Source organism: Lissotriton vulgaris, chromosome 11, assembly GCF_964263255.1.
Source record: "Lissotriton vulgaris chromosome 11, aLisVul1.2, whole genome shotgun sequence".
NCBI classification, from domain to species: Eukaryota; Metazoa; Chordata; class Amphibia; order Caudata; family Salamandridae; genus Lissotriton; species Lissotriton vulgaris.
Window position 1 is genome coordinate 1,070,223,036 of NC_141699.1, and position 24,778 is coordinate 1,070,247,813.

Genomic DNA, 24,778 nt, shown 5'->3' on the forward strand with positions numbered 1-24,778 from the left:
ACACGCATGGTTTAGCCACGCGTGCCTCTGTCTTACAACCCTGTGGGGCTCCCGAGTAGAGTGCTATTCGCCATAAAGTGCCTCAACGCCTCCTCAGGGGAAGTAAGCACTATATAAATGCAATTTAAATGCCCACCCTTCCCTGATTTTCTTGGTGGGGGTGGAGTAGGCGCTAGGAGATATCACGCCCTGGAATTGTACAGACCTGAGTAATATGTAAGAGAAGTGAGGTGTGCAGAGTGGTGCTACAAATCCATTCACTCATTCATCCCCATATGTGCACTGTGAGACTTACTGGAAGGAAGGCGGTCGTGAGTCTCCAATTCCACCCGTCCTCTCGATGGGGGGAGGCAGGTCCGACATGTGATCCGCACAGACGGACCCACCATCCGAGTGCGATCCCTCTGCGGACACCAGCTGTAGGAAGAGAGAAGGAAACTGTCAGTCAAGTGCAAGCGAGGGCGGTCTACAGGTGAGCAGGGCTGCTCTAGAGCAAAGCACAAAGGCACCGTTCTCAGAGGGCGGTCTACAGGTGAGCAGGGCTGCTCTAGAGCAAAGCACAAAGGCACCGTTCTCAGAGGGCGGTCTACAGGTGAGCAGGGCTGCTCTAGAGCAAAGCACACAGGCACCGTTCTCAGAGGGTGGTCTACAGGTGAGCAGGGCTGCTCTAGAGCAAAGCACACAGGCACCGTTCTCAGAGGGCGGTCTACAGGTGAGCAGGGCAGCTCTAGAGCAAAGCACACAGGTACCGTTCTCAGAGGGCGGTCTACAGGTGAGCAGGGCTGCTCTAGAGCAAAGCACATGGGGCACCAACCTCAGAGGGCAGTCTACAGGTGAACAGGGCTGCTCTAGATAAAAGCACTCGGGGCACTAACCTCAGAGGGCGGTCTACAGGTGAGCAGGGCTGCTCTAGAGCAAAGCTCACAGGCACCGTTCTCAGAGGGCGGTCTACGGGCGAGCAGGGCTGCTCTAGAGCAAAGCTCACAGGCACCGTTCTCAGAGGGCGGTCTACAGGTGAGCAGGGCTGCTCTAGAGCAAAGCTCACAGGCACCGTTCTCAGAGGGCGGTCTACAGGTGAGCAGGGCTGCTCTAGAGAAAAGCACTTGGGGCACTAACCTCAGAGGGCGGTCTACAGGTGAGCAGGGCTGCTCTAGAGCAAAGCACATGGGGCACTAACCACAGAGGGTGGTCTACGGGTGAGCAGGGCTGCTCTAGAGCCAAGCTCACAGGCACCGTTCTCAGAGGACGGCTACGGGTGAGCAGGGCTGATCTACAGCACAGCACACAGGGCACCGTTCTCAGAGGGCGGTCTACAGGTGAGCAGGGCTGATCTAGAGCAAAGCACACAGGCACCGTTCTCAGAGGGCGGCCTACGGGTGAGCAGGGCTGCTCTAGAGCAAAGCACACAGGCACCGTTCTCAGAGGGCGGTCTACAGGTGAGCAGGGCAGCTCTAGAGCAAAGCACACAGGTACCGTTCTCAGAGGGCGGTCTACAGGTGAGCAGGGCTGCTCTAGAGCAAAGCACATGGGGCACCAACCTCAGAGGGCAGTCTACAGGTGAACAGGGCTGCTCTAGATAAAAGCAATTGGGGCACTAACCTCAGAGGGCGGTCTACAGGTGAGCAGGGCTGCTCTAGAGCAAAGCTCACAGGCACCGTTCTCAGAGGGCGGTCTACGGGCGAGCAGGGCTGCTCTAGAGCAAAGCTCACAGGCACCGTTCTCAGAGGGCGGTCTACAGGTGAGCAGGGCTGCTCTAGAGCAAAGCTCACAGGCACCGTTCTCAGAGGGCGGTCTACAGGTGAGCAGGGCTGCTCTAGAGAAAAGCACTTGGGGCACTAACCTCAGAGGGCGGTCTACAGGTGAGCAGGGCTGCTCTAGAGCAAAGCACATGGGGCACTAACCACAGAGGGTGGTCTACGGGTGAGCAGGGCTGCTCTAGAGCCAAGCTCACAGGCACCGTTCTCAGAGGACGGCTACGGGTGAGCAGGGCTGATCTACAGCACAGCACACAGGGCACCGTTCTCAGAGGGCGGTCTACAGGTGAGCAGGGCTGATCTAGAGCAAAGCACACAGGCACCGTTCTCAGAGGGCGGCCTACGGGTGAGCAGGGCTGATCTAGAGCAAAGCACACAGGCACCGTTCTCAGAGGGCGGTCTACAGGTGAGCAGGGCTGATCTAGAGCAAAGCACACAGGGCACCATTCTCAGAGGGCGGTCTACAGGTGCACAGGGCTGATCTAGAGCAAAGCACACGGGGCCCGTTCTCAGAGGGCGGTCTACAGGTGAGCAGGGCTGATCTAGAGCAAAGCACACAGGGCACCGTTCTCAGAGGGCGGTCTACAGGTGCACAGGGCTGATCTAGAGCAAAGCACACAGGCACCGTTCTCAGAGGGTGGTCTACAGGTGAGCAGGGCTGCTCTAGAGCAAAGCACACAGGCACCGTTCTCAGAGGGCGGTCTACAAGTGAGCGGGGCTGCTCTAGAGCAAAGCACACAGGCACCGTTCTCAGAGGGCGGTCTACAAGTGAGCGGGGCTGCTCTAGAGCAAAGCACACAGGCACCGTTCTCAGAGGGCGGTCTACAGGTGCACAGGGCTGATCTAGAGCAAAGCACACGGGGCCCGTTCTCAGAGGGCGGTTTACAGGTGAGCAGGGCTGATCTAGAGCAAAGCACACAGGGCACCGTTCTCAGAGGGCGGTCTACAGGTGCACAGGGCTGATCTAGAGCAAAGCACACAGGGCACCGTTCTCAGAGGGCGGGCTACAGGTGCACAGGGCTGATCTAGAGCAAAGCACACGGGGCCCGTTCTCAGAGGGCGGTCTACAGGTGAGCAGGGCTGCTCTAGAGAAAAGCACTTGGGGCACTAACCTCAGAGGGCGGTCTACAGGTGAGCAGGGCTGCTCTAGAGCAAAGCACACGTGGCCCGTTCTCAGAGGGCGGTCTACAGGTGAGCAGGGCTGATCTAGAGCAAAGCACTTGGGGCACTAACCTCAGAGAGCGGTCTACATGTGAGCAGGGCTGCTCTAGAGCAAAGCACATGGGGCACTAACCACAGAGGGTGGTCTACGGGTGAGCAGGGCTGCTCTAGAGCCAAGCTCACAGGCACCGTTCTCAGAGGACGGTCTACGGGTGAGCAGGGCTGATCTACAGCACAGCACACAGGGCACCGTTCTCAGAGGGCGGTCTACAGGTGAGCAGGGCTGATCTAGAGCAAAGCACACAGGGCACCGTTCTCAGAGGGCGGTCTACAGGTGCACAGGGCTGATCTAGAGCAAAGCACACAGGCACCGTTCTCAGAGGGTGGTCTACAGGTGAGCAGGGCTGCTCTAGAGCAAAGCACACAGGCACCGTTCTCAGAGGGCGGTCTACGGGTGAGCAGGGCTGATCTACAGCACAGCACACAGGGCACCGTTCTCAGAGGGCGGTCTACAGGTGAGCAGGGCTGATCTAGAGCAAAGCACACAGGGCACCATTCTCAGAGGGCGGTCTACAGGTGCACAGGGCTGATCTAGAGCAAAGCACACGGGGCCCGTTCTCAGAGGGCGGTCTACAGGTGAGCAGGGCTGATCTAGAGCAAAGCACACAGGGCACCGTTCTCAGAGGGCGGTCTACAGGTGCACAGGGCTGATCTAGAGCAAAGCACACAGGCACCGTTCTCAGAGGGTGGTCTACAGGTGAGCAGGGCTGCTCTAGAGCAAAGCACACAGGCACCGTTCTCAGAGGGCGGTCTACAAGTGAGCGGGGCTGCTCTAGAGCAAAGCATACAGGCACCGTTCTCAGAGGGCGGTCTACAAGTGAGCGGGGCTGCTCTAGAGCAAAGCACACAGGCACCGTTCTCAGAGGGCGGTCTACAGGTGCACAGGGCTGATCTAGAGCAAAGCACACGGGGCCCGTTCTCAGAGGGCGGTTTACAGGTGAGCAGGGCTGATCTAGAGCAAAGCACACAGGGCACCGTTCTCAGAGGGCGGTCTACAGGTGCACAGGGCTGATCTAGAGCAAAGCACACAGGGCACCGTTCTCAGAGGGCGGGCTACAGGTGCACAGGGCTGATCTAGAGCAAAGCACACGGGGCCCGTTCTCAGAGGGCGGTCTACAGGTGAGCAGGGCTGCTCTAGAGAAAAGCACTTGAGGCACTAACCTCAGAGGGCGGTCTACAGGTGAGCAGGGCTGCTCTAGAGCAAAGCACACGGGGCCCGTTCTCAGAGGGCGGTCTACAGGTGAGCAGGGCTGATCTAGAGCAAAGCACTTGGGGCACTAACCTCAGAGGGCGGTCTACAGGTGAGCAGGGCTGCTCTAGAGCAAAGCACATGGGGCACTAACCACAGAGGGTGGTCTACGGGTGAGCAGGGCTGCTCTAGAGCCAAGCTCACAGGCACCGTTCTCAGAGGACGGTCTACGGGTGAGCAGGGCTGATCTACAGCACAGCACACAGGGCGCGTTCTCAGAGGGCGGTCTACAGGTGAGCAGGGCTGATCTAGAGCAAAGCACACAGGGCACCGTTCTCAGAGGGCGGTCTACAGGTGCACAGGGCTGATCTAGAGCAAAGCACACAGGCACCGTTCTCAGAGGGTGGTCTACAGGTGAGCAGGGCTGCTCTAGAGCAAAGCACACAGGCACCGTTCTCAGAGGGCGGTCTACAAGTGAGCGGGGCTGCTCTAGAGCAAAGTACACAGGCACCGTTCTCAGAGGGCGGTCTACAAGTGAGTGGGGCTGCTCTAGAGCAAAGTACACAGGCACCGTTCTCAGAGGGCGGTCTACAGGTGCACAGGGCGGATCTAGAGCAAAGCACCCGGGGCCCGTTCTCAGAGGGCGGTCTACAGGTGAGCAGGGCTGATCTAGAGCAAAGCACACAGGGCACCGTTCTCAGAGGGCGGTCTACAGGTGCACAGGGCTGATCTAGAGCAAAGCACACAGGGCACTGTTCTCAGAGGGCGGGCTACAGGTGCACAGGGCTGATCTAGAGCAAAGCACACGGGGCCCGTTCTCAGAGGGCGGTCTACACATGAGCAGGGCTGCTCTAGAGCAAAACACAAAGGCAAAGTTCTCAGAGGGCAGTCTACGGGTGAGCAGGGCTGATCTAGTGCAAAGCACACAGGTACCGTTCTCAGAGGGCAGTCTACAAGTGAGCGGGGCTGCTCTAGAGCAAAGCACACAGGCACCGTTCTCAGAGGGTGGTCTACAGGTGAGCAGGGCTGCTCTAGAGCAAAGCACACAGGCACCGTTCTCAGAGGGCGGTCTACAAGTGAGCGGGGCTGCTCTAGAGCAAAGTACACAGGCACCGTTCTCAGAGGGTGGTCTACAGGTGAGCAGGGCTGCTCTAGAGCAAAGCACAAAGGCACCGTTCTCAGAGGGCGGTCTACAGGTGAGCGGGGCTGCTCTAGAGCAAAGCACACAGGCACCGTTCTCAGAGGGCGGTCTACAGGTGCACAGGGCTGATCTAGAGCAAAGCACACGGGGCCCGTTCTCAGAGGGCGGTCTACAGGTGAGCAGGGCTGATCTAGAGCAAAGCACACAGGGCACCGTTCTCAGAGGGCGGTCTACAGGTGCACAGGGCTGATCTAGAGCAAAGCACACAGGGCACCGTTCTCAGAGGGCGGGCTACAGGTGCACAGGGCTGATCTAGAGCAAAGCACACGGGTCCCGTTCTCAGAGGGCGGTCTACAGGTGAGCAGGGCTGCTCTAGAGAAAAGCACTTGGGGCACTAACCTCAAAGGGCGGTCTACAGGTGAACAGGGCTGCTCTAGAGCAAAGCACACAGGGCCCGTTCTCAGAGGGCGGTCTACAGGTGAGCAGGGCTGATCTAGAGCAAAGCACACATAGCACCGTTCCCAGAGGGCAGTCTGCGGGTCAACAGGGCTGCTCTAGAGCAAAGCACACAGGTCTACGTTCTCAGAGGGCAGTCTACGGGTGAGCAGGGCTGCTCTAGAGCAAGGCACATGGGGCACTAACCTCAGAGGGTGGTCTACGGGTGAGCAGGGCTGCTCTATAGCAAAGCACACAGGCACTGTTCTCAGAGGGCGGTCTACGGGTGAGCAGGGCTGATCTAGAGCGAAGCACACAGGCACCATTTTCAGAGGGCGGTCTACGGGTGAGCAGGGCTACTCTAGAACAAAACACATGGGCACTAACCTCAGAGGCTGGTCTACGGGTGAGCAGAGCTGCTCTAGAGCAAAACACATGAGCACTAACCTCAGAGGGTGGTCTACGGGTGAGCAGAGCTGCTCTAGAGCAAAACACATGAGCACTAACCTCAGAGGGTGGTCTACAGGTGAGCAGGGCTGCTCTAGAGCAAAGCACACAGGCACTGTTCTCAGAGGGCGGTCTACAGGTGAGCAGGGCTGCTCTAGAGCAAAGCACACAGGGCACCAATCTCAGTGGGTGGTCTACAGGTGAGCAGGGCTGCTCTAGAGCAAAGCACACAGGGCACCAACCTCAGGGGGCGGTCTGCGGGTGAGCAGGCTGCTCTAGAGCAAAGCACATGTGGCACTAACCTCAGAGGGCGGTCTACGGCACCAACCTCATAGGGCGGTCTACGGCACCAACCTCAGAGGGCGGTCTATGGGACCAACCTCAGAGGGCGGTCTACGGCACCAACATCAGAGGGCGGTCTACGGCACCAACCTCATAGGGCGGTCTACGGCATCAACCTCATAGGGTGGTCTACGGCACCAACCTCATAGGGCGGTCTACGGCACCAACCTCATAGGGTGGTCTACAGCACCAATCTCAGAGGGCGGTCTACGGCACCAACATCAGAGGGCGGTCTACGGCACCAACCTCATAGGGCGGTCTACGGCACCAACCTCATAGGGTGGTCTACGGCACCAACCTCATAGGGCGGTCTACGGCACCAACCTCATAGGGTGGTCTACAGCACCAATCTCAGAGGGCGGCATACGGCACCAACCTCAGAGGGCGGTCTACGGCATTAACCTCAGTGGGCGGTCTACGGCACCAACCTCAGAGGGCGGTCTACGGCACCAACCTCAGAGGGCGGTCTACGGACCCAACCTCAGAGGGCGGTCTACGGGTGAGCATGACTGCACCAGAGCAAAGCCTATGAGGCCTCAGAGGGCGATCTACAGAGGACATCAGGGATAGTGGGAGATTGAATCACCCCGATTTACTCTACCTCTAGAGAAGATGCATGGAATACTAGAACACTCCCAGATTGCCTGGAGATCTGACAGTCGCAAAGTGTAATAATCCTGCCTCTCACAGATGTGCATTTGCGTTTTGTTTCTAACGAGGGATATATAAACCCCCTTGAAAATGTCACTTACTTCTGCAAGAGGCTCTCTAAGGAACACCCTCTACCCTGTACCCGCCTGACAGAATCGTCCTGTGTCCTACCAATAACAGGCTTACCGCCCTCTCTTAGCGAAAAATACTGCAATTTCTTCAAGTTCTGCGGTCCTTGAAAAGCCATGACCTGATAGTGTAAAAAGAGTTTAGGTAAAATAATTTGTATTCTTGCTTAACAAGGCAATGCTGTCTCGGTTTGCTGGAATAACTATCAAGGAATGGATAAGACAGTTCTAAAATACTTGCTTTTTGTGTTTCCACTTAGTCTAAAGGTACTGGATTTTGACAAACTTTACATTTCTTACTGCTTTGACATAAAAATACGACTATGCTGTAAAATACTGGTAAAGCGACCACACTAACGCGTCAGCCAACATTTGAGGCAATCTGACACTTGGAAGAGTTTATACCATCGTAAGTGCAATTTAACATCATAAAATTACACTAATCGGGATTATGTGAATCAGAAACATGAAGACGCGACTATAACAGCGGCATTTTTTGCAGAGCTAAACAACAAATTGTGACAGAATGTGGTCCTTAGGCATAAACGACCGACACTGGTGCTGGAAACCAGGGTTCGAGCCTTAAGGTCGCATCCACATCCTGTGATTCTGGGCAAATCACTTCATCTCCCCGTGCCTGAATGTGTAATGTAAATACGGTGCTCATGTAAAGCCCTCCAATACTTTCGGGTCTATATAAAATATAGCAACAACAAAAAGAAAGAATATTGTGAATTAGGCTGAAAAAGTGGTGCAATGGAGCCATCTTGTGGTGACAATATGCATAGCAAGTCAACAACTCACAGGAGTAAGAGAACCACCTCATCTCTGCTCCCGCTTTCACAAATCCATTATTTCTTTGAATTTACTTGACTTTAACTCCAATTTAGGTTCAAGTTGCCCGGCCTGGGTGTCAGCGCCATGTCTGCTGAGGAGTAGAAGACCCTTACAGTCTGTGGTTGCTTGTCTTCAGCTGACAGAGGCTTGAATTACATACATTGTAAATTATATTTATATAGCGCTTACTACCTTGACGAGGCTTCGAAGCGCTTTTCGGCAAGTAGCACACTACTCCAGAACCCAAAAAGGATTAGTATAGTGAAATTTTAGTTAATTTGAGCAGTGGGCATGCAAGTGTGCTAGTTGGATTGAAAAGGAGAATGAATGGATAGAAGAGGGAAGAACCTAGAAAGAGTTGATTAAGAGATCAAAGTATTAAAATGAGGTTTGGGGTGATCCAAGAAGGGAAAGAGTCTAGAAGGGGTTATTTTGAAGATCATAGTAGTAGAATGAGGTTTGGGTTGAGTCATGCGTATACACCTTCGAGATATAGCTCCCCACGCCCCCTTCTCTTCATGCTCCATACAGCAATGGTTGGACTGAACCCTCATGGTCACAGAACCAACAAGAAAATATACAAAGTTTATGACATTTTTGTCCTACTTGTGCATAACTGTATGCCCTAGGACCTGTAGACATGCCAATCATACTGGACGAGGATGCCACACCCACATTTTGTGGCATCCTTATCATCTGCAACCTCATCCCACCCTAGTAAGATGACACTACCAGGGCGGACTCAACCTCATCCCACCCTAGTAAGATGGTACTACCAGGGCGGACTCAACCTCATCCCACCATAGTAAGATGGTACTACCAGGGCGGACTTAACCTCATCCCACCCTAGTAAGATGGTACTACCAGGGCAAACTCAACCTAATCCCACCCTAGTAAGATGGTACTACCAGGGCGGACTTAACCTCATCCCACCCTAGTAAGATGGTACTACCAGGGCAAACTCAACCTAATCCCACCCTAGTAAGATGGTACTACCAGGGCGGACTCAACCTCATCTCACCATAGTAAGATGGTACTACCAGGGCGGACTTACCCTCATCCCACCAGAGTAAGATGGTACTACCAGGGCGGACTCAACCTCATCCCACCCGAGTAAGATGGTACTACCAGGGCGGACTCAATCTCATCCCACCATAGTAAGAGGGTACTACCAGGGCGTACTCAACCTCATCCCTCCCTAGTAAGATGGTACTACCAGGGCAGACTCAACCTCATCCCACCCTAGTAAGATGGTACTACCAGGGCAAACTCAACCTAATCCCACCCTAGTAAGATGGTACTACCAGGGCGGACTCAATCTCATCCCACCATAGTAAGAGGGTACTACCAGGGCGTACTCAACCTCATCCCTCCCTAGTAAGATGGTACTACCAGGGCGGACTCAACCTCATCCCACCCTAGTAAGATGGTACTACCAAGGCAAACTCAACCTAATCCCACCCTAGTAAGATGGTACTACCAGGGTGGACTCAACCTCATCTCACCATAGTAAGATGGTACTACCAGGGCGGACTCAACCTCATCCCACCCGAGTAAGATGGTAATACCAGGGCGGACTGAACCTCATCCCACCCTAGTAAGATGGTACTACCAGGGCAGACAACCTCATCCCACCAGAGTAAGATGGTACTATCAGGGCGGACTAAACCTCATCCCTCCCTAGTAAGATGGTACTACCAGGGCGGACTCAACCTCATCCCACCCTAGTAAGATGGTTCTACCAGGGCGGACTCAACCTCATCCCACCATAGTAAGATGGTACTACCAGGGCGGACTTAACCTCATCCCACCCTAGTAAGATGGTACTACCAGGGCGGACTCAACCTCATCCCACCCTAGTAAGATGGTACTACCAGGACGGACTCAATCTCATCCCACCCTAGTAAGATGGTTCTACCAGGGCGGACTCAACCTCATCCCACCATAGTAAGATGGTTCTACCAGGGCGGACTCAACCTCATCCCACCATAGTAAGATGGTACTACCAGGGCGGACTTAACCTCATCCCACCCTAGTAAGATGGTACTACCAGGGCGGACTCAACCTCATCCCACCCTAGTAAGATGGTACTACCAGGACGGACTCAATCTCATCCCTCCCTAGTAAGATGGTACTACCAGGGAAGACTCAACCTAATCCCACCCTAGTAAGATGGTACCACCAGGGCAGACTCAACCTCATCCCACCCTAGTAAGAGATGGTACTACCAGGGCGGACTCCATCTCAGTAGAGGGAGTTCTTTATAAATAATAAACTGGATAAATGTGGGATCCAGATAATTATTAAAATTCGCGGATGGGACCCTTAAGGATACTATTCGTTGGTACTCCAGGTATGCATACACCCACACCGTCATTATCTGGGGCAGCTTGACTCCTAATCTTGCTTGGCAGGTCACTTTGAGATACTATACCTGGAAATGAACACATTAAGACTAGGGTACTCCGATGATTTAAAGTGAGCGGTCAAGGTCTATTGTAATCCTACATACACACCCCCTCAAGACATACAAGTACACCAACGGGAAGGAGGTGGTCAATGCATCCAGATGCTACTTAAATCAGAACAACCTACTCACTGTCAGGGACATCTCCTGGACCCTATCTTCGCCAACTGGGATGCCTTAACTATAGATCCACCCACTCCAGTTATATGGTCTGACCACTTCCTGGTTTCTTTTAGGGTGTCGGTACCAGACGATGGACCTAATAAAGAATCATCCCACGTCAATAAACGTAGGAAATGGGCAAAATTCTCCACAGAGGCCTTTAATAAGATCATAACATTAGGAGACCCCCCTGGAGGCATAGATACAGAATCCGCCTGCTTATATCTTAATAAGCTGATCCTTAAGGCGCTTGATCATACAGCACCATGGACTCATAAGGCACCGGTAAGAAGGTCCAAATCCGCCCCTTGGTTTAATGCAGAACTGCGAGACCAAAAAGCAAAATGTAAAAATTACGAGAGGAATTGGCGGAAACATTACCTCGAGACAGAAAGAACTGATTATAAAAACAGTCTTAAAATATACCATGCACTAATTCGGAAAACTAAGAAATCCTACTTCTGTACGAGAATTAAAGACACCGACAATTCCATGAAGGAAATGTTCCTAGTATACAGGGAACACTCTGATCTCACCTTGTGGTAAATTAAATATTACCCGGACTTAATTTCTATGCATTAATAAAGAATAAGGATAGCTCATAAAATGAGAGGCAGAGTCCGTGGTGTCCGAGTCAATAAGGGCTTTATTTCAATGACTCGAGTCAGTGGAGAATCGGGTTCCATCACCACTAAGGTTCAGGAAGGGATATCTAACGTTTTATTAACATCACACATTATATATAGTAAACCTCAGGGGGCGGTCTGCGGGTGAGCAGGCTGCTCTAGAGCAAAGCACATGTGGCACTAACCTCAGAGGGCGGTCTACGGCACCAACCTCATAGGGTGGTCTACAGCACCAATCTCAGAGGGCGGTCTACGGCACCAATCTCAGAGGGCGGTCTACGGCACCAACATCAGAGGGCGGTCTACGGCACCAACCTCATAGGGCGGTCTACGGCACCAACCTCATAGGGTGGTCTACGGCACCAACCTCATAGGGCGGTCTACGGCACCAACCTCATAGGGTGGTCTACAGCACCAATCTCAGAGGGCGGCATACGGCACCAACCTCAGAGGGCGGTCTACGGCATTAACCTCAGTGGGCGGTCTACGGCACCAACCTCAGAGGGCGGTCTACGGCACCAACCTCAGAGGGCGGTCTACGGACCCAACCTCAGAGGGCGGTCTACGGGTGAGCATGACTGCACCAGAGCAAAGCCTATGAGGCCTCAGAGGGCGATCTACAGAGGACATCAGGGATAGTGGGAGATTGAATCACCCCGATTTACTCTACCTCTAGAGAAGATGCATGGAATACTAGAACACTCCCAGATTGCCTGGAGATCTGACAGTCGCAAAGTGTAATAATCCTGCCTCTCACAGATGTGCATTTGCGTTTTGTTTCTAACGAGGGATATATAAACCCCCTTGAAAATGTCACTTACTTCTGCAAGAGGCTCTCTAAGGAACACCCTCTACCCTGTACCCGCCTGACAGAATCGTCCTGTGTCCTACCAATAACAGGCTTACCGCCCTCTCTTAGCGAAAAATACTGCAATTTCTTCAAGTTCTGCGGTCCTTGAAAAGCCATGACCTGATAGTGTAAAAAGAGTTTAGGTAAAATAATTTGTATTCTTGCTTAACAAGGCAATGCTGTCTCGGTTTGCTGGAATAACTATCAAGGAATGGATAAGACAGTTCTAAAATACTTGCTTTTTGTGTTTCCACTTAGTTTAAAGGTACTGGATTTTGACAAACTTTACATTTCTTACTGCTTTGACATAAAAATACGACTATGCTGTAAAATACTGGTAAAGCGACCACACTAACGCGTCAGCCAACATTTGAGGCAATCTGACACTTGGAAGAGTTTATACCATCGTAAGTGCAATTTAACATCATAAAATTACACTAATCGGGATTATGTGAATCAGAAACATGAAGACGCGACTATAACAGCGGCATTTTTTGCAGAGCTAAACAACAAATTGTGACAGAATGTGGTCCTTAGGCATAAACGACCGACACTGGTGCTGGAAACCAGGGTTCGAGCCTTAAGGTCGCATCCACATCCTGTGATTCTGGGCAAATCACTTCATCTCCCCGTGCCTGAATGTGTAATGTAAATACGGTGCTCATGTAAAGCCCTCCAATACTTTCGGGTCTATATAAAATATAGCAACAACAAAAAGAAAGAATATTGTGAATTAGGCTGAAAAAGTGGTGCAATGGAGCCATCTTGTGGTGACAATATGCATAGCAAGTCAACAACTCACAGGAGTAAGAGAACCACCTCATCTCTGCTCCCGCTTTCACAAATCCATTATTTCTTTGAATTTACTTGACTTTAACTCCAATTTAGGTTCAAGTTGCCCGGCCTGGGTGTCAGCGCCATGTCTGCTGAGGAGTAGAAGACCCTTACAGTCTGTGGTTGCTTGTCTTCAGCTGACAGAGGCTTGAATTACATACATTGTAAATTATATTTATATAGCGCTTACTACCTTGACGAGGCTTCGAAGCGCTTTTCGGCAAGTAGCACACTACTCCAGAACCCAAAAAGGATTAGTATAGTGAAATTTTAGTTAATTTGAGCGGTGGGCATGCAAGTGTGCTAGTTGGATTGAAAAGGAGAATGAATGGATAGAAGAGGGAAGAGCCTAGAAAGAGTTGATTAAGAGATCAAAGTATTAAAATGAGGTTTGGGGTGATCCAAGAAGGGAAAGAGTCTAGAAGGGGTTATTTTGAAGATCATAGTAGTAGAATGAGGTTTGGGTTGAGTCATGCGTATACACCTTCGAGATATAGCTCCCCACGCCCCCTTCTCTTTATGCTCCATACAGCAATGGTTGGACTGAACCCTCATGGTCACAGAACCAACAAGAAAATATACAAAGTTTATGACATTTTTGTCCTACTTGTGCATAACTGTATGCCCTAGGACCTGTAGACATGCCAATCATACTGGACGAGGATGCCACACCCACATTTTGTGGCATCCTTATCATCTGCAACCTCATCCCACCCTAGTAAGATGACACTACCAGGGCGGACTCAACCTCATCCCACCCTAGTAAGATGGTACTACCAGGGCGGACTCAACCTCATCCCACCATAGTAAGATGGTACTACCAGGGCGGACTTAACCTCATCCCACCCTAGTAAGATGGTACTACCAGGGCAAACTCAACCTAATCCCACCCTAGTAAGATGGTACTACCAGGGCGGACTTAACCTCATCCCACCCTAGTAAGATGGTACTACCAGGGCAAACTCAACCTAATCCCACCCTAGTAAGATGGTACTACCAGGGCGGACTCAACCTCATCTCACCATAGTAAGATGGTACTACCAGGGCGGACTTACCCTCATCCCACCAGAGTAAGATGGTACTACCAGGGCGGACTCAACCTCATCCCACCCGAGTAAGATGGTACTACCAGGGCGGACTCAATCTCATCCCACCATAGTAAGAGGGTACTTCCAGGGCGTACTCAACCTCATCCCTCCCTAGTAAGATGGTACTACCAGGGCAGACTCAACCTCATCCCACCATAGTAAGATGGTACTACCAGGGCAAACTCAACCTAATCCCACCCTAGTAAGATGGTACTACCAGGGCGGACTCAATCTCATCCCACCATAGTAAGAGGGTACTACCAGGGCGTACTCAACCTCATCCCTCCCTAGTAAGATGGTACTACCAGGGCGGACTCAACCTCATCCCACCCTAGTAAGATGGTACTACCAAGGCAAACTCAACCTAATCCCACCCTAGTAAGATGGTACTACCAGGGTGGACTCAACCTCATCTCACCATAGTAAGATGGTACTACCAGGGCGGACTCAACCTCATCCCACCCGAGTAAGATGGTAATACCAGGGCGGACTGAACCTCATCCCACCCTAGTAAGATGGTACTACCAGGGCAGACAACCTCATCCCACCAGAGTAAGATGGTACTATCAGGGCGGACTAAACCTCATCCCTCCCTAGTAAGATGGTACTACCAGGGCGGACTCAACCTCATCCCACCCTAGTAAGATGGTACTACCAGGGCGTACTCAACCTCATCCCTCCCTAGTAAGATGGTACTACCAGGGCGTACTCAACCTCATCCCTCCCTAGTAAGATGGTACTACCAGGGAAGACTCAACCTAATCCCACCCTAGTAAGATGGTACTACCAGGGCGTACTCAACCTCATCCCTCCCTAGTAAGATGGTACTACCAGGGCGGACTCAACCTCATCCCACCCTAGTAAGATGGTACTACCAAGGCAAACTCAACCTAATCCCACCCTAGTAAGATGGTACTACCAGGGTGGACTCAACCTCATCTCACCATAGTAAGATGGTACTACCAGGGCGGACTCAACCTCATCCCACCCGAGTAAGATGGTAATACCAGGGCTGACTGAACCTCATCCCACCCTAGTAAGATGGTACTACCAGGGCAGACAACCTCATCCCACCAGAGTAAGATGGTACTATCAGGGCGGACTAAACCTCATCCCTCCCTAGTAAGATGGTACTACCAGGGCGGACTCAACCTCATCCCACCCTAGTAAGATGGTTCTACCAGGGCGGACTCAACCTCATCCCACCATAGTAAGATGGTACTACCAGGGCGGACTTAACCTCATCCCACCCTAGTAAGATGGTACTACCAGGGCGGACTCAACCTCATCCCACCCTAGTAAGATGGTACTACCAGGACGGACTCAATCTCATCCCACCCTAGTAAGATGGTTCTACCAGGGCGGACTCAACCTCATCCCACCATAGTAAGATGGTTCTACCAGGGCGGACTCAACCTCATCCCACCATAGTAAGATGGTACTACCAGGGCGGACTTAACCTCATCCCACCCTAGTAAGATGGTACTACCAGGGCGGACTCAACCTCATCCCACCCTAGTAAGATGGTACTACCAGGACGGACTCAATCTCATCCCTCCCTAGTAAGATGGTACTACCAGGGAAGACTCAACCTAATCCCACCCTAGTAAGATGGTACCACCAGGGCAGACTCAACCTCATCCCACCCTAGTAAGAGATGGTACTACCAGGGCGGACTCCATCTCAGTAGAGGGAGTTCTTTATAAATAATAAACTGGATAAATGTGGGATCCAGATAATTATTAAAATTCGCGGATGGGACCCTTAAGGATACTATTCGTTGGTACTCCAGGTATGCATACACCCACACCGTCATTATCTGGGGCAGCTTGACTCCTAATCTTGCTTGGCAGGTCACTTTGAGATACTATACCTGGAAATGAACACATTAAGACTAGGGTACACCGATGATTTAAAGTGAGCGGTCAAGGTCTATTGTAATCCTACATACACACCCCCTCAAGACATACAAGTACAGCAACGGGAAGGAGGTGGTCAATGCATCCAGATGCTACTTAAATCAGAACAACCTACTCACTGTCAGGGACATCTCCTGGACCCTATCTTCGCCAACTGGGATGCCTTAACTATAGATCCACCCACTCCAGTTATATGGTCTGACCACTTCCTGGTTTCTTTTAGGGTGTCGGTACCAGACGATGGACCTAATAAAGAATCATCCCACGTCAATAAACGTAGGAAATGGGCAAAATTCTCCACAGAGGCCTTTAATAAGATCATAACATTAGGAGACCCCCCTGGAGGCATAGATACAGAATCCGCCTGCTTATATCTTAATAAGCTGATCCTTAAGGCGCTTGATCATACAGCACCATGGACTCATAAGGCACCGGTAAGAAGGTCCAAATCCGCCCCTTGGTTTAATGCAGAACTGCGAGACCAAAAAGCAAAATGTAAAAATTACGAGAGGAATTGGCGGAAACATTACCTCGAGACAGAAAGAACTGATTATAAAAACAGTCTTAAAATATACCATGCACTAATTGGGAAAACTAAGAAATCCTACTTCTGTACGAGAATTAAAGACGCCGACAATTCCATGAAGGAAATGTTCCTAGTATACAGGGAACACTCTGATCTCACCTTGTGGTAAATTAAATATTACCCGGACTTAATTTCTATGCATTAATAAAGAATAAGGATAGCTCATAAAATGAGAGGCAGAGTCCGTGGTGTCCGAGTCAATAAGGGCTTTATTTCAATGACTCGAGTCAGTGGAGAATCGGGTTCCATCACCACTAAGGTTCAGGAAGGGATATCTAACGTTTTATTAACATCACACATTATATATAGTAAAACCATACAATTGTAATGAATAGGGTAGGCGGAACACTCCAGGCGGAGCAAGTGAAAAGAGAGAGATAAGAACACATGGGCGTAAAAGAAGGCGTGAAAGGAGGTGTACACATAGGCGTTCACTTGGTGAGTCATAGATGTGTCATAGGTGGGTGGATGCATAGAGGAGGTCTGCAGGGTCAGCAGAAACCTTTACCCTACATGTGCGCGCAACTGGTCATGACGTAACATTGACGTGTAACTGGGAAGAGCTGGGGGTTGACTTTAGCACTAGTAGAGGAGTCTGGAGTCTGGGATGTCAGAGCGACCTGTACCTTTGGCATATCTGATATCTTGTGTTTGGAGGATGTATTGTCTGACATAAGGGTCTCTCGAGTAAAGGCTGTTCGTCACTAGATGCTAGTGTGTGCATATATTTCTTCGTGCATTGCGTGGGGCCATGGGCCTACTATGGCAGCAGGTTCAGTAAATCACTTGCATGGAGACAGAAAGGCTAGGCCCTATGCTCTGCAGACGGAATATGTGTACCTATTTCACTAGACTGGAATGTGTTTTCGCGGAGCTGAGCAGATAACTGTAGGCAAAATACCGTCTTGGCAGGCAGGCCAGGCCGGGCACCTCTCGGCTGAGCAGGGAGTAAGGGAGAGGTCAGGGATGCATAACTAACTGCAGCTTTCAGAGTCAGAAGAGACTCGGAGCCTGAATTCAGGGCCTGGCTCGGCTGGGCCACAAAAACGTGTGCTTCTCGATATTTAAACGATTTAAACGATATTTAAACGTGTACCATGATAATGCATTGGCAACATAGGCCTCAGTGCAGAATTAACGTTCCATCATGGAAGGCCTAATAACTGACATGCTAATGTTGAACGGAAATGCAGAGGCATTATTATTACAGGCATGGGAAGGGACATAACACGAACATACAGGAGGCATACGTACATGAATAGGGTGCAAGTGGGGGACACACTGGCCATATAATATTTTTCTGTTTCCTCATTCCCTCCTTGTCCCCTACGGTGCCCTTCAGGATACATCTATTTTCATGAGACCATCTATTTGTTCATATAGCATCATTTGCTCGTCTTTTTTCATTCGTGCACGGGAACGTGGACGTGGACGGGGAATACAGACAGTGGCACACAAGCCGCAAATCGCTGTGCCACATTGCAGACAGAGACAGCAACTGAATACTATGAGCAGTATTATTCCTAGGAATGACAATACTTTCCATCCCCAGGCTGATATCACACTCCAGAGCCAATCGGACCAAGTCCAGGTGCCTGGATTCTGGTGTATCTCGTGAGCTATCTTATGGAGCCTTGTTATTGCTGCATACACTGATGGTGCGTTATTAGGAATAAACACACAACAACTGGAGCCGATCACTCTACAAGCTCCGCCCCTATCGGCCAGAATGACGTCAAGAACAAGGCGGTTCTGAAGAACAACAAGTCTCATAGCAGACTGTTCCTCGGTCAAGTTACCTAGAGCAGAAGTAGTCTCATTCACTACTGCTTCCAAAGTTCTGGTTAACCTGCGTATTAATTTACTGTTCTGGATGGGACCTATGAAGAAAAAGAATCCTCTATTGAAATCTGTATATTGCTCCAATGCTGTCTCAGTCTGATCGACAACCGGGGACTCGGTCTCCCTCTTGTGTCTCACATGTACGAGTCGGGAGTCTCGGTGATAGTGGGATGGGGCTAGAAAAACAGGTGGCAGTAGGAACGCAATATAACACGTTCCACCCCAGTCTAGAGGCAGACGTACATAGGCTGTCTGACCACAAATGAAATAGGAATGACGGGAAGCTTTGAAAGTAGACTTTCCTTTATCATTGAATTCGACTACAGTATTGCAATCACTGTGTCCCAAGTGCACTGAACCATTCTTTCTAATGCATAATTCACCTTTTACGGGTATGACTGTTATAAACGGTGAACCTGTATTTGTCTCGGACTGGACGTTCAGAATCATGAGGCTAAGGGAAACATTCCCTAATTCGTACACTTCATTTTCTAGATCGGTCCCTTTCCTTTGGGGAAAACCATCTTTATCAGGAAAACATGCCTTATTCATAACTGTATTCAGGTCCCCCCAAATCCATTCACTCCGGGAGTTTGTGAACTTTCTGTCTTGTGTTGATGACATTAAAGCAAACCAGGCTCCACATGAACCATTGTGCGAAAACGGATAAGGAAAGAGGGGCAGAACTCCCTTCGTTTTCTGATAAGGCGGGAGTCGGCCACATACCCAACAATTTGTGACATTGCTGGCCTGGTGAGAATGGTGTAACATACGAATAAAAGTGTTGTTGCGCAGTGCTAGTCGATATGACAATTCATGGGGTGGCAGGTCGCTGAAGGTGTGTTCTACAGTGTCATTGAAGGAAGAATGTACATGTGAACCAATAGGAGGAAAAAGAACATGTAGCGTCAAGCTTATACATATAATCGATATACTTAGAAAAAACATAATGATCAGGGTTACTATGCATCTACTGCGTAAGTTCTTGCAATATTTTTCTCTCATCTTTTTCTGCCTATCTCTCTGGCTATTTGGGTCTACGATCTTATACATGTCAGGAACCTGTCTAACCGCTTCACCCGAGGGGGACTTAAACAATTAAACGCTGTCTGACTTACTAGACCGTAACTTAGACCTATATTCCTGTTGCGGAGTCTTTTCTAGCAAAGGGGGCTTAATGTCAATGTTCTCAGAACAGTTCTTAGAGTCTTTCACTGAACCAAGTCCATGGAAACGCTTCACGTGGTGGGCATGGAGCCATCCCTTACGTCCCTCGACCTTGACGGCGGTCCTCGTCGTCAACAAGACTAATTTGGGTGCTTTCCAGCGGGGCTCCAGAGGGCTCGAGCGGTCGAAGTTGCGGACGAACACCAGGTCTCCTGGAACAATTGCATGCGTTTTCACCTGGGTGTTGTCCGGGAAGGCAGCTGCAACCTGTGAACGACAAGAAAGGAGTGCAGACATCAAGGAAGCCAGGTAATCTGTCAGCATATTACTGTCGACATCTGTAATCTTGCGTGGCATAGACGTACCCCACATATTTGGCGGTCTACCAAAAACCACCTCGTACGGGGAGAGTCCGGTTCTGGAATGAGCTACCATACGCCTGTAAAAGAGGGCAACCGGCAAGGCTACCATCCAATCCACGCCTTTTTCTGCACAGACCTTCGCTAACCTTGTTTTGAGAGTCTGATTGTGTCTCTCGACGAGGCCTGCTGCCTCTGGGTGTCGTACACAATGGAATTTCCACTGGTACCCTAACAGAAGAGATACTTGTTTCATTAGTTCAGAAGAGAATGGCTGCCCATTATCCGAGTACACGACACGGGGCAAACCATATCGCGGGAAAAATTCTCGGACCAACTGTTTGACAGTGGTCACAGCAGTGTAATCTAGGACTGGGTACGCTTCTGTCCATCTAGATAGGGCACATACAACTACGAGAACATACTTGAATCCTCGACATCTATCCATCTGAATATAATCCATCTGGAGGACTTCAAAAGGGTGGTCAGGAGGATGAAATCCACCTTGTTCCACAGGAATGCCTTTGCCTGGATTGAACTGGCAACAGATCATGCAGGTACACACTTTCTGTTTCGCTGCTGCACGTAAATGCTTGTTGAACCAGATGTTCTGTATGCTGTCTAACATGGCTTTTTCTCCTAGGTGTGCTGGACTATGTGCTGTATTAATGATAACTTGAACCATGGAGTCGGGGAGGAACCACGTGGCCTTGCCTTTTGTCATCCATCCCTGATCTGTCTGGACCCCTCCTTGTTCAGTCCATTTCTTGATTTCGTCTGGAGTGGCATGTGTCTGTATGTCGAGTACATCTTGCGAGGGATCCTTGACTGTCATGCAATTTGTTAATGGTGGTACTTCAGTCTTTGTCGTGTCTGTTGGAATGTCTGTTTGAGTCTGGGCTGTAAGTTTAGCTGTTCGATCTGCCAGGTCGTTACCCTGGGAAATGGTGTCAGTGACTTTAGTATGTGCTTTGCACTTCATGATGGCTATGGCTGTAGGCAAGTGTATTGCATCTAACAGAGCTTGAATGAGGGGACCATGCTGTATCTTGGCCCCATGGGAGGTCAGAAAACCTCTCTCTTGCCAGAGGACACCGAAGTCGTGAACGACTCCGAATGCGTACTGCGAATCTGTGTATATGTTTACTTTCATGTTCTTGGCTCGTATGCAGGCTTGGGTCAGAGCGATGAGCTCTGCTGCTTGGGCTGACAGGGTGTCAATGCGATGTGTCTCTATGACTTCAGTATCAGTGGTCACTGCATATGCGGCCACTAACTCTCCTGTGCTTGTTCTCATGCATGAACCATCCACATATAGTGTCAGGTCTGGGTCGGGTAATGCAATGTCTGTCAAGTCTTGTCTTGGCTTCGTCACTGTATTAATTACTTCCACACAGTCATGTGGTGTAGGGTCTGATGCACTCGAGGGTAAAAGTGTAGCAGGGTTCAGGATATTGCAACGTCTGATCTCTATGTGTGGCTGAAACAATGTCAGTTCATATCCTGTCAGTCGTGCTATAGTCAGGTGTTGTGTCTGTGTCCTGTTCAAGAGAACTTCCACTGAATGTGGAACCTGTACTGTCAGGGGATGTCCTAACACGATGGAATCACTTTGTCTGATTGCTAGAGCTGTTGCTGCAACTGATTTGAGGCATGCAGGCAGAGCCTGGGCCACTGGATCCAATGTACTAGAAAAGTAAGCACAAGGCTTGTGTTTTCCTGCCTGATCTTGTGTGAGAACAGATAATGCTGTGCCATCGCGTTCAGTAACAAAAAGTGTAAAAGGTTTGCTGTAACATGGTGTTACTAAAACTGGTGCTTGACATAGAGCTTTTTTCAATTCATCAAATGCAAGTGTATGTTCCTGAGTCCAAGGGAGGACAGTCGAAGACGCTGCCTCCTGCGTTGTTAACTGTATAAGTGGTTTTGCTAGATATGCATACTGGGGAATCCATTGTCTGCAGTAAGAAGTGAGGCCAATGAAGGCCCGTACTTCCTTTTGTGTCTTGGGCTGTGGAAGATGTGCAATTAACTTAATGCGGTCAGGTGTCAACTGTCTACCCCTCTTGGACAGCAAGTGTCCAAGGTAGACCACTTGCTGGGCACAGAATTGTAACTTCGAAGGGGACACCTTGTGTCCCTTCTCTGCCAGGAAGTATAAGACTGTTAGTGATGCACGTTCGCAGTCTCGTTCTGTTCGTGCTGTGATCAAAAGATCATCAACGTATTGAAGCAATGCAGTGTCAGTAGGCATGTGAATACTGTCTAGTTGTCTCTTCAATGCTTGACTGTAAATACTAGGACTTTCTGTGAACCCTTGAGGAGCCCTCGTAAATTTGAAACTTCGCCCATTTAAACAGAATCCGAAGAGGTATTGGCTCTCTGGATGGATCGGGACACTAAAGAAGGCGTTCTTGAGATCAATTACAGTAAAGAACGTCGCTTCGGAATCAATTGCAGTCAATAGTGAAGAAATGTCTGGGACTACTGGGTACTGTGGTATTATGCATTTGTTCAATTCTCGGAGGTCAATCACTAATCTGTAAACCGGTGGTGCATTCGGGTCAGTTCGTTTAAGAATCGGGATGATAGGAGAATTACATACATTTGAGTCAGTTTCTACAACCACTCCCTGCGTAATGAGTTCGTCAACAATTTTCAGTAATGCAACTACAGCATCAGGTGGCAACTTGTATTGTCGGATTCGTGGCAGGACAACTCCTTGCTTGAGTGTGACACGGTATGGTGTAATGTGCATGTAACCTACATCAGTCGAACCTTGTGCCCATAAATGCTGTGGTACATTCTGGAGTCTGGGGTCAAAATCTCTCAACACATAATGTCCTTTAAAATCACGTAAAAACAATCTCACTCCTTCCGGAGAACAACAAATAACTGCTCCTAGTTCTTTCAATGTCTTTATACCAAGCAAGTTTTCTGGACATGATTTAGTAAGCAACAAGTCTGTAGTACGGGACAATGGACCAACTTCTAGGGAAACTGGCTTTGACACTTCGTTAACAATAGGCTTTCCTGAAAATCCCAGGGAAATATTCTGTGAGCCTGAGAGGGGTGCCCCTGGAACCTCGTCATGACTGATGGTAGTTCTGCTCGCCCCTGTGTCAATCAAAAATTTTCTGTCTTTCCCCAATACATGACTATGTACATAGGGACCCTCTTGATCTACAGGAACCTCGATAAGAGGCAAGCCAACCTCCCTCTCTAGGCTGTTTCATGAATACTGTTGATAATCTGGGTAGTCTGACTGTGCATACTGATACATTTGTTGTGTGACTTGTTGTGTGGCAGCAATCGGTTGGGGTACAGCTACTGTCTGTTGCGCGTTCTGTGGAGTTTGCGTGTTCTGCGGGATGTTATCCTGTCTAGGGGGGCGCGGTCTTTCTTTCGTCCTGCCTGTAGCTATATTGTGTTTCAGGACAGCACATTCATTTATATAGTGACCTGGCTGTTTGCAGTAGTTACAGTTCCCTTTGACAGGTGCCGTGCCCTTTTTCTGGCCATCGGCTGGAACTGATTGAGCAACTAGTACTTTCATTTTCGTGTCTTTCATACGTCTCTTTTCGTGTTCCTGTTCTTCTCTAATTCGGTTCTGGTGGTACTGTAACATTTATAACATTTGGGAAGGGCTATTTGCTTGCCAGGTACTCTCAACCTTCAATACTCTGTTTTTGATCTGTGGTAAGGAATTCTCTACTAATTTGGTCACAAAAAGATGTGGGTACGATTCACTACTTGTCTTCAGGCCACTGTTAATAATAAAACATTTTTCGAATCTAGAATAGAAATCACTAGTGTCTTCATCTTGTTTCTGTTTACAGGCTGAAATAGCATCCCAATCTTCCTTTTTAGTAGTCAATAACCTCGGCACAACCTGTATTAATAGCTCGGGTAATTCTCTAGCTTTGTCCCCAAGACCAGTACCAGGGCCTCGGAGTCTTTCTTCGTCTTCTAATTCTGTCCAGTTAATCTTTTTCTCTCCCACCTCCCACTCTTTTTCTTTAAGCTTTTCGTAAATGCCTGCTGGTAACAGGACTTTCAACATTTTAATCGTATCAGCGTATGTGTACTCCCCCATGCGGAGCATGTCTTTTAATTCACGGTGGAACCCTGCTGGGTCTTTATCGTGACAGGGCAGTCATTTTTTCATTTCCAATAATTCCATTTTCGTCAAGGGTGTGTAAACGTATACTCGTTGAAGCTCACCCCCCGCAGTCCTAACGGGATGAACCTCTCGTAGGGGATTCTGTCTGTCTATGTGAAAGGTCTTTCTTTCTCGATGGAGTGCAGGAATCAAGTGCGGAGTCAAAAAAGTCAAGTACTTATGTCGTTGATCTAGAATAACATTAATTAATTCGGTACCTAGGCCTCTCCATCTTGCTAGCAGTATATCGTCTAATATTTTATACAAGGGACCTGGATCAGAATGCTGACTTTCGTACAATGTGATGAGATGTTGAATCATGTAAATACCAGCTAAACGCTGTTCTTCCGGAGGAAGACTCAAAAATGTTTGCGCTACAATGTCATCTTTATATATGTTAGGATTACAAGCCCATTGAACTGCTGACCGGGCTAGTTCCTGTTCATGTGGAGTACTAAGTTCACTACTCCCTACTCGTTTTTTCAGTGCATGTTCAGTAGCTTGGAATAGGTGTTCATGGGAATATCTTTCTGGTATTGGAGAGAGGGAACGTTTATTGTAATCTAGGCGT

At 49.6% G+C, this 24,778-nt stretch overlaps 1 protein-coding gene across 3 annotated transcripts in view; it reads right to left on the reverse strand.

Annotated features, from left to right (window-relative positions):
* The window catches only part of DVL3 (dishevelled segment polarity protein 3), a 393,303-nt gene that overhangs the window by 157,282 nt on the left and 211,243 nt on the right, over positions 1 to 24,778 (reverse strand). For all 3 annotated transcript variants that reach the window (XM_086944462.1, XM_086944463.1, XM_086944465.1), the window contains exon 3: positions 296 to 417. In XM_086944462.1, the coding sequence (XP_086800588.1) occupies positions 296 to 417 (122 nt within the window). The remainder of the gene's footprint in view (positions 1 to 295; positions 418 to 24,778) is intronic.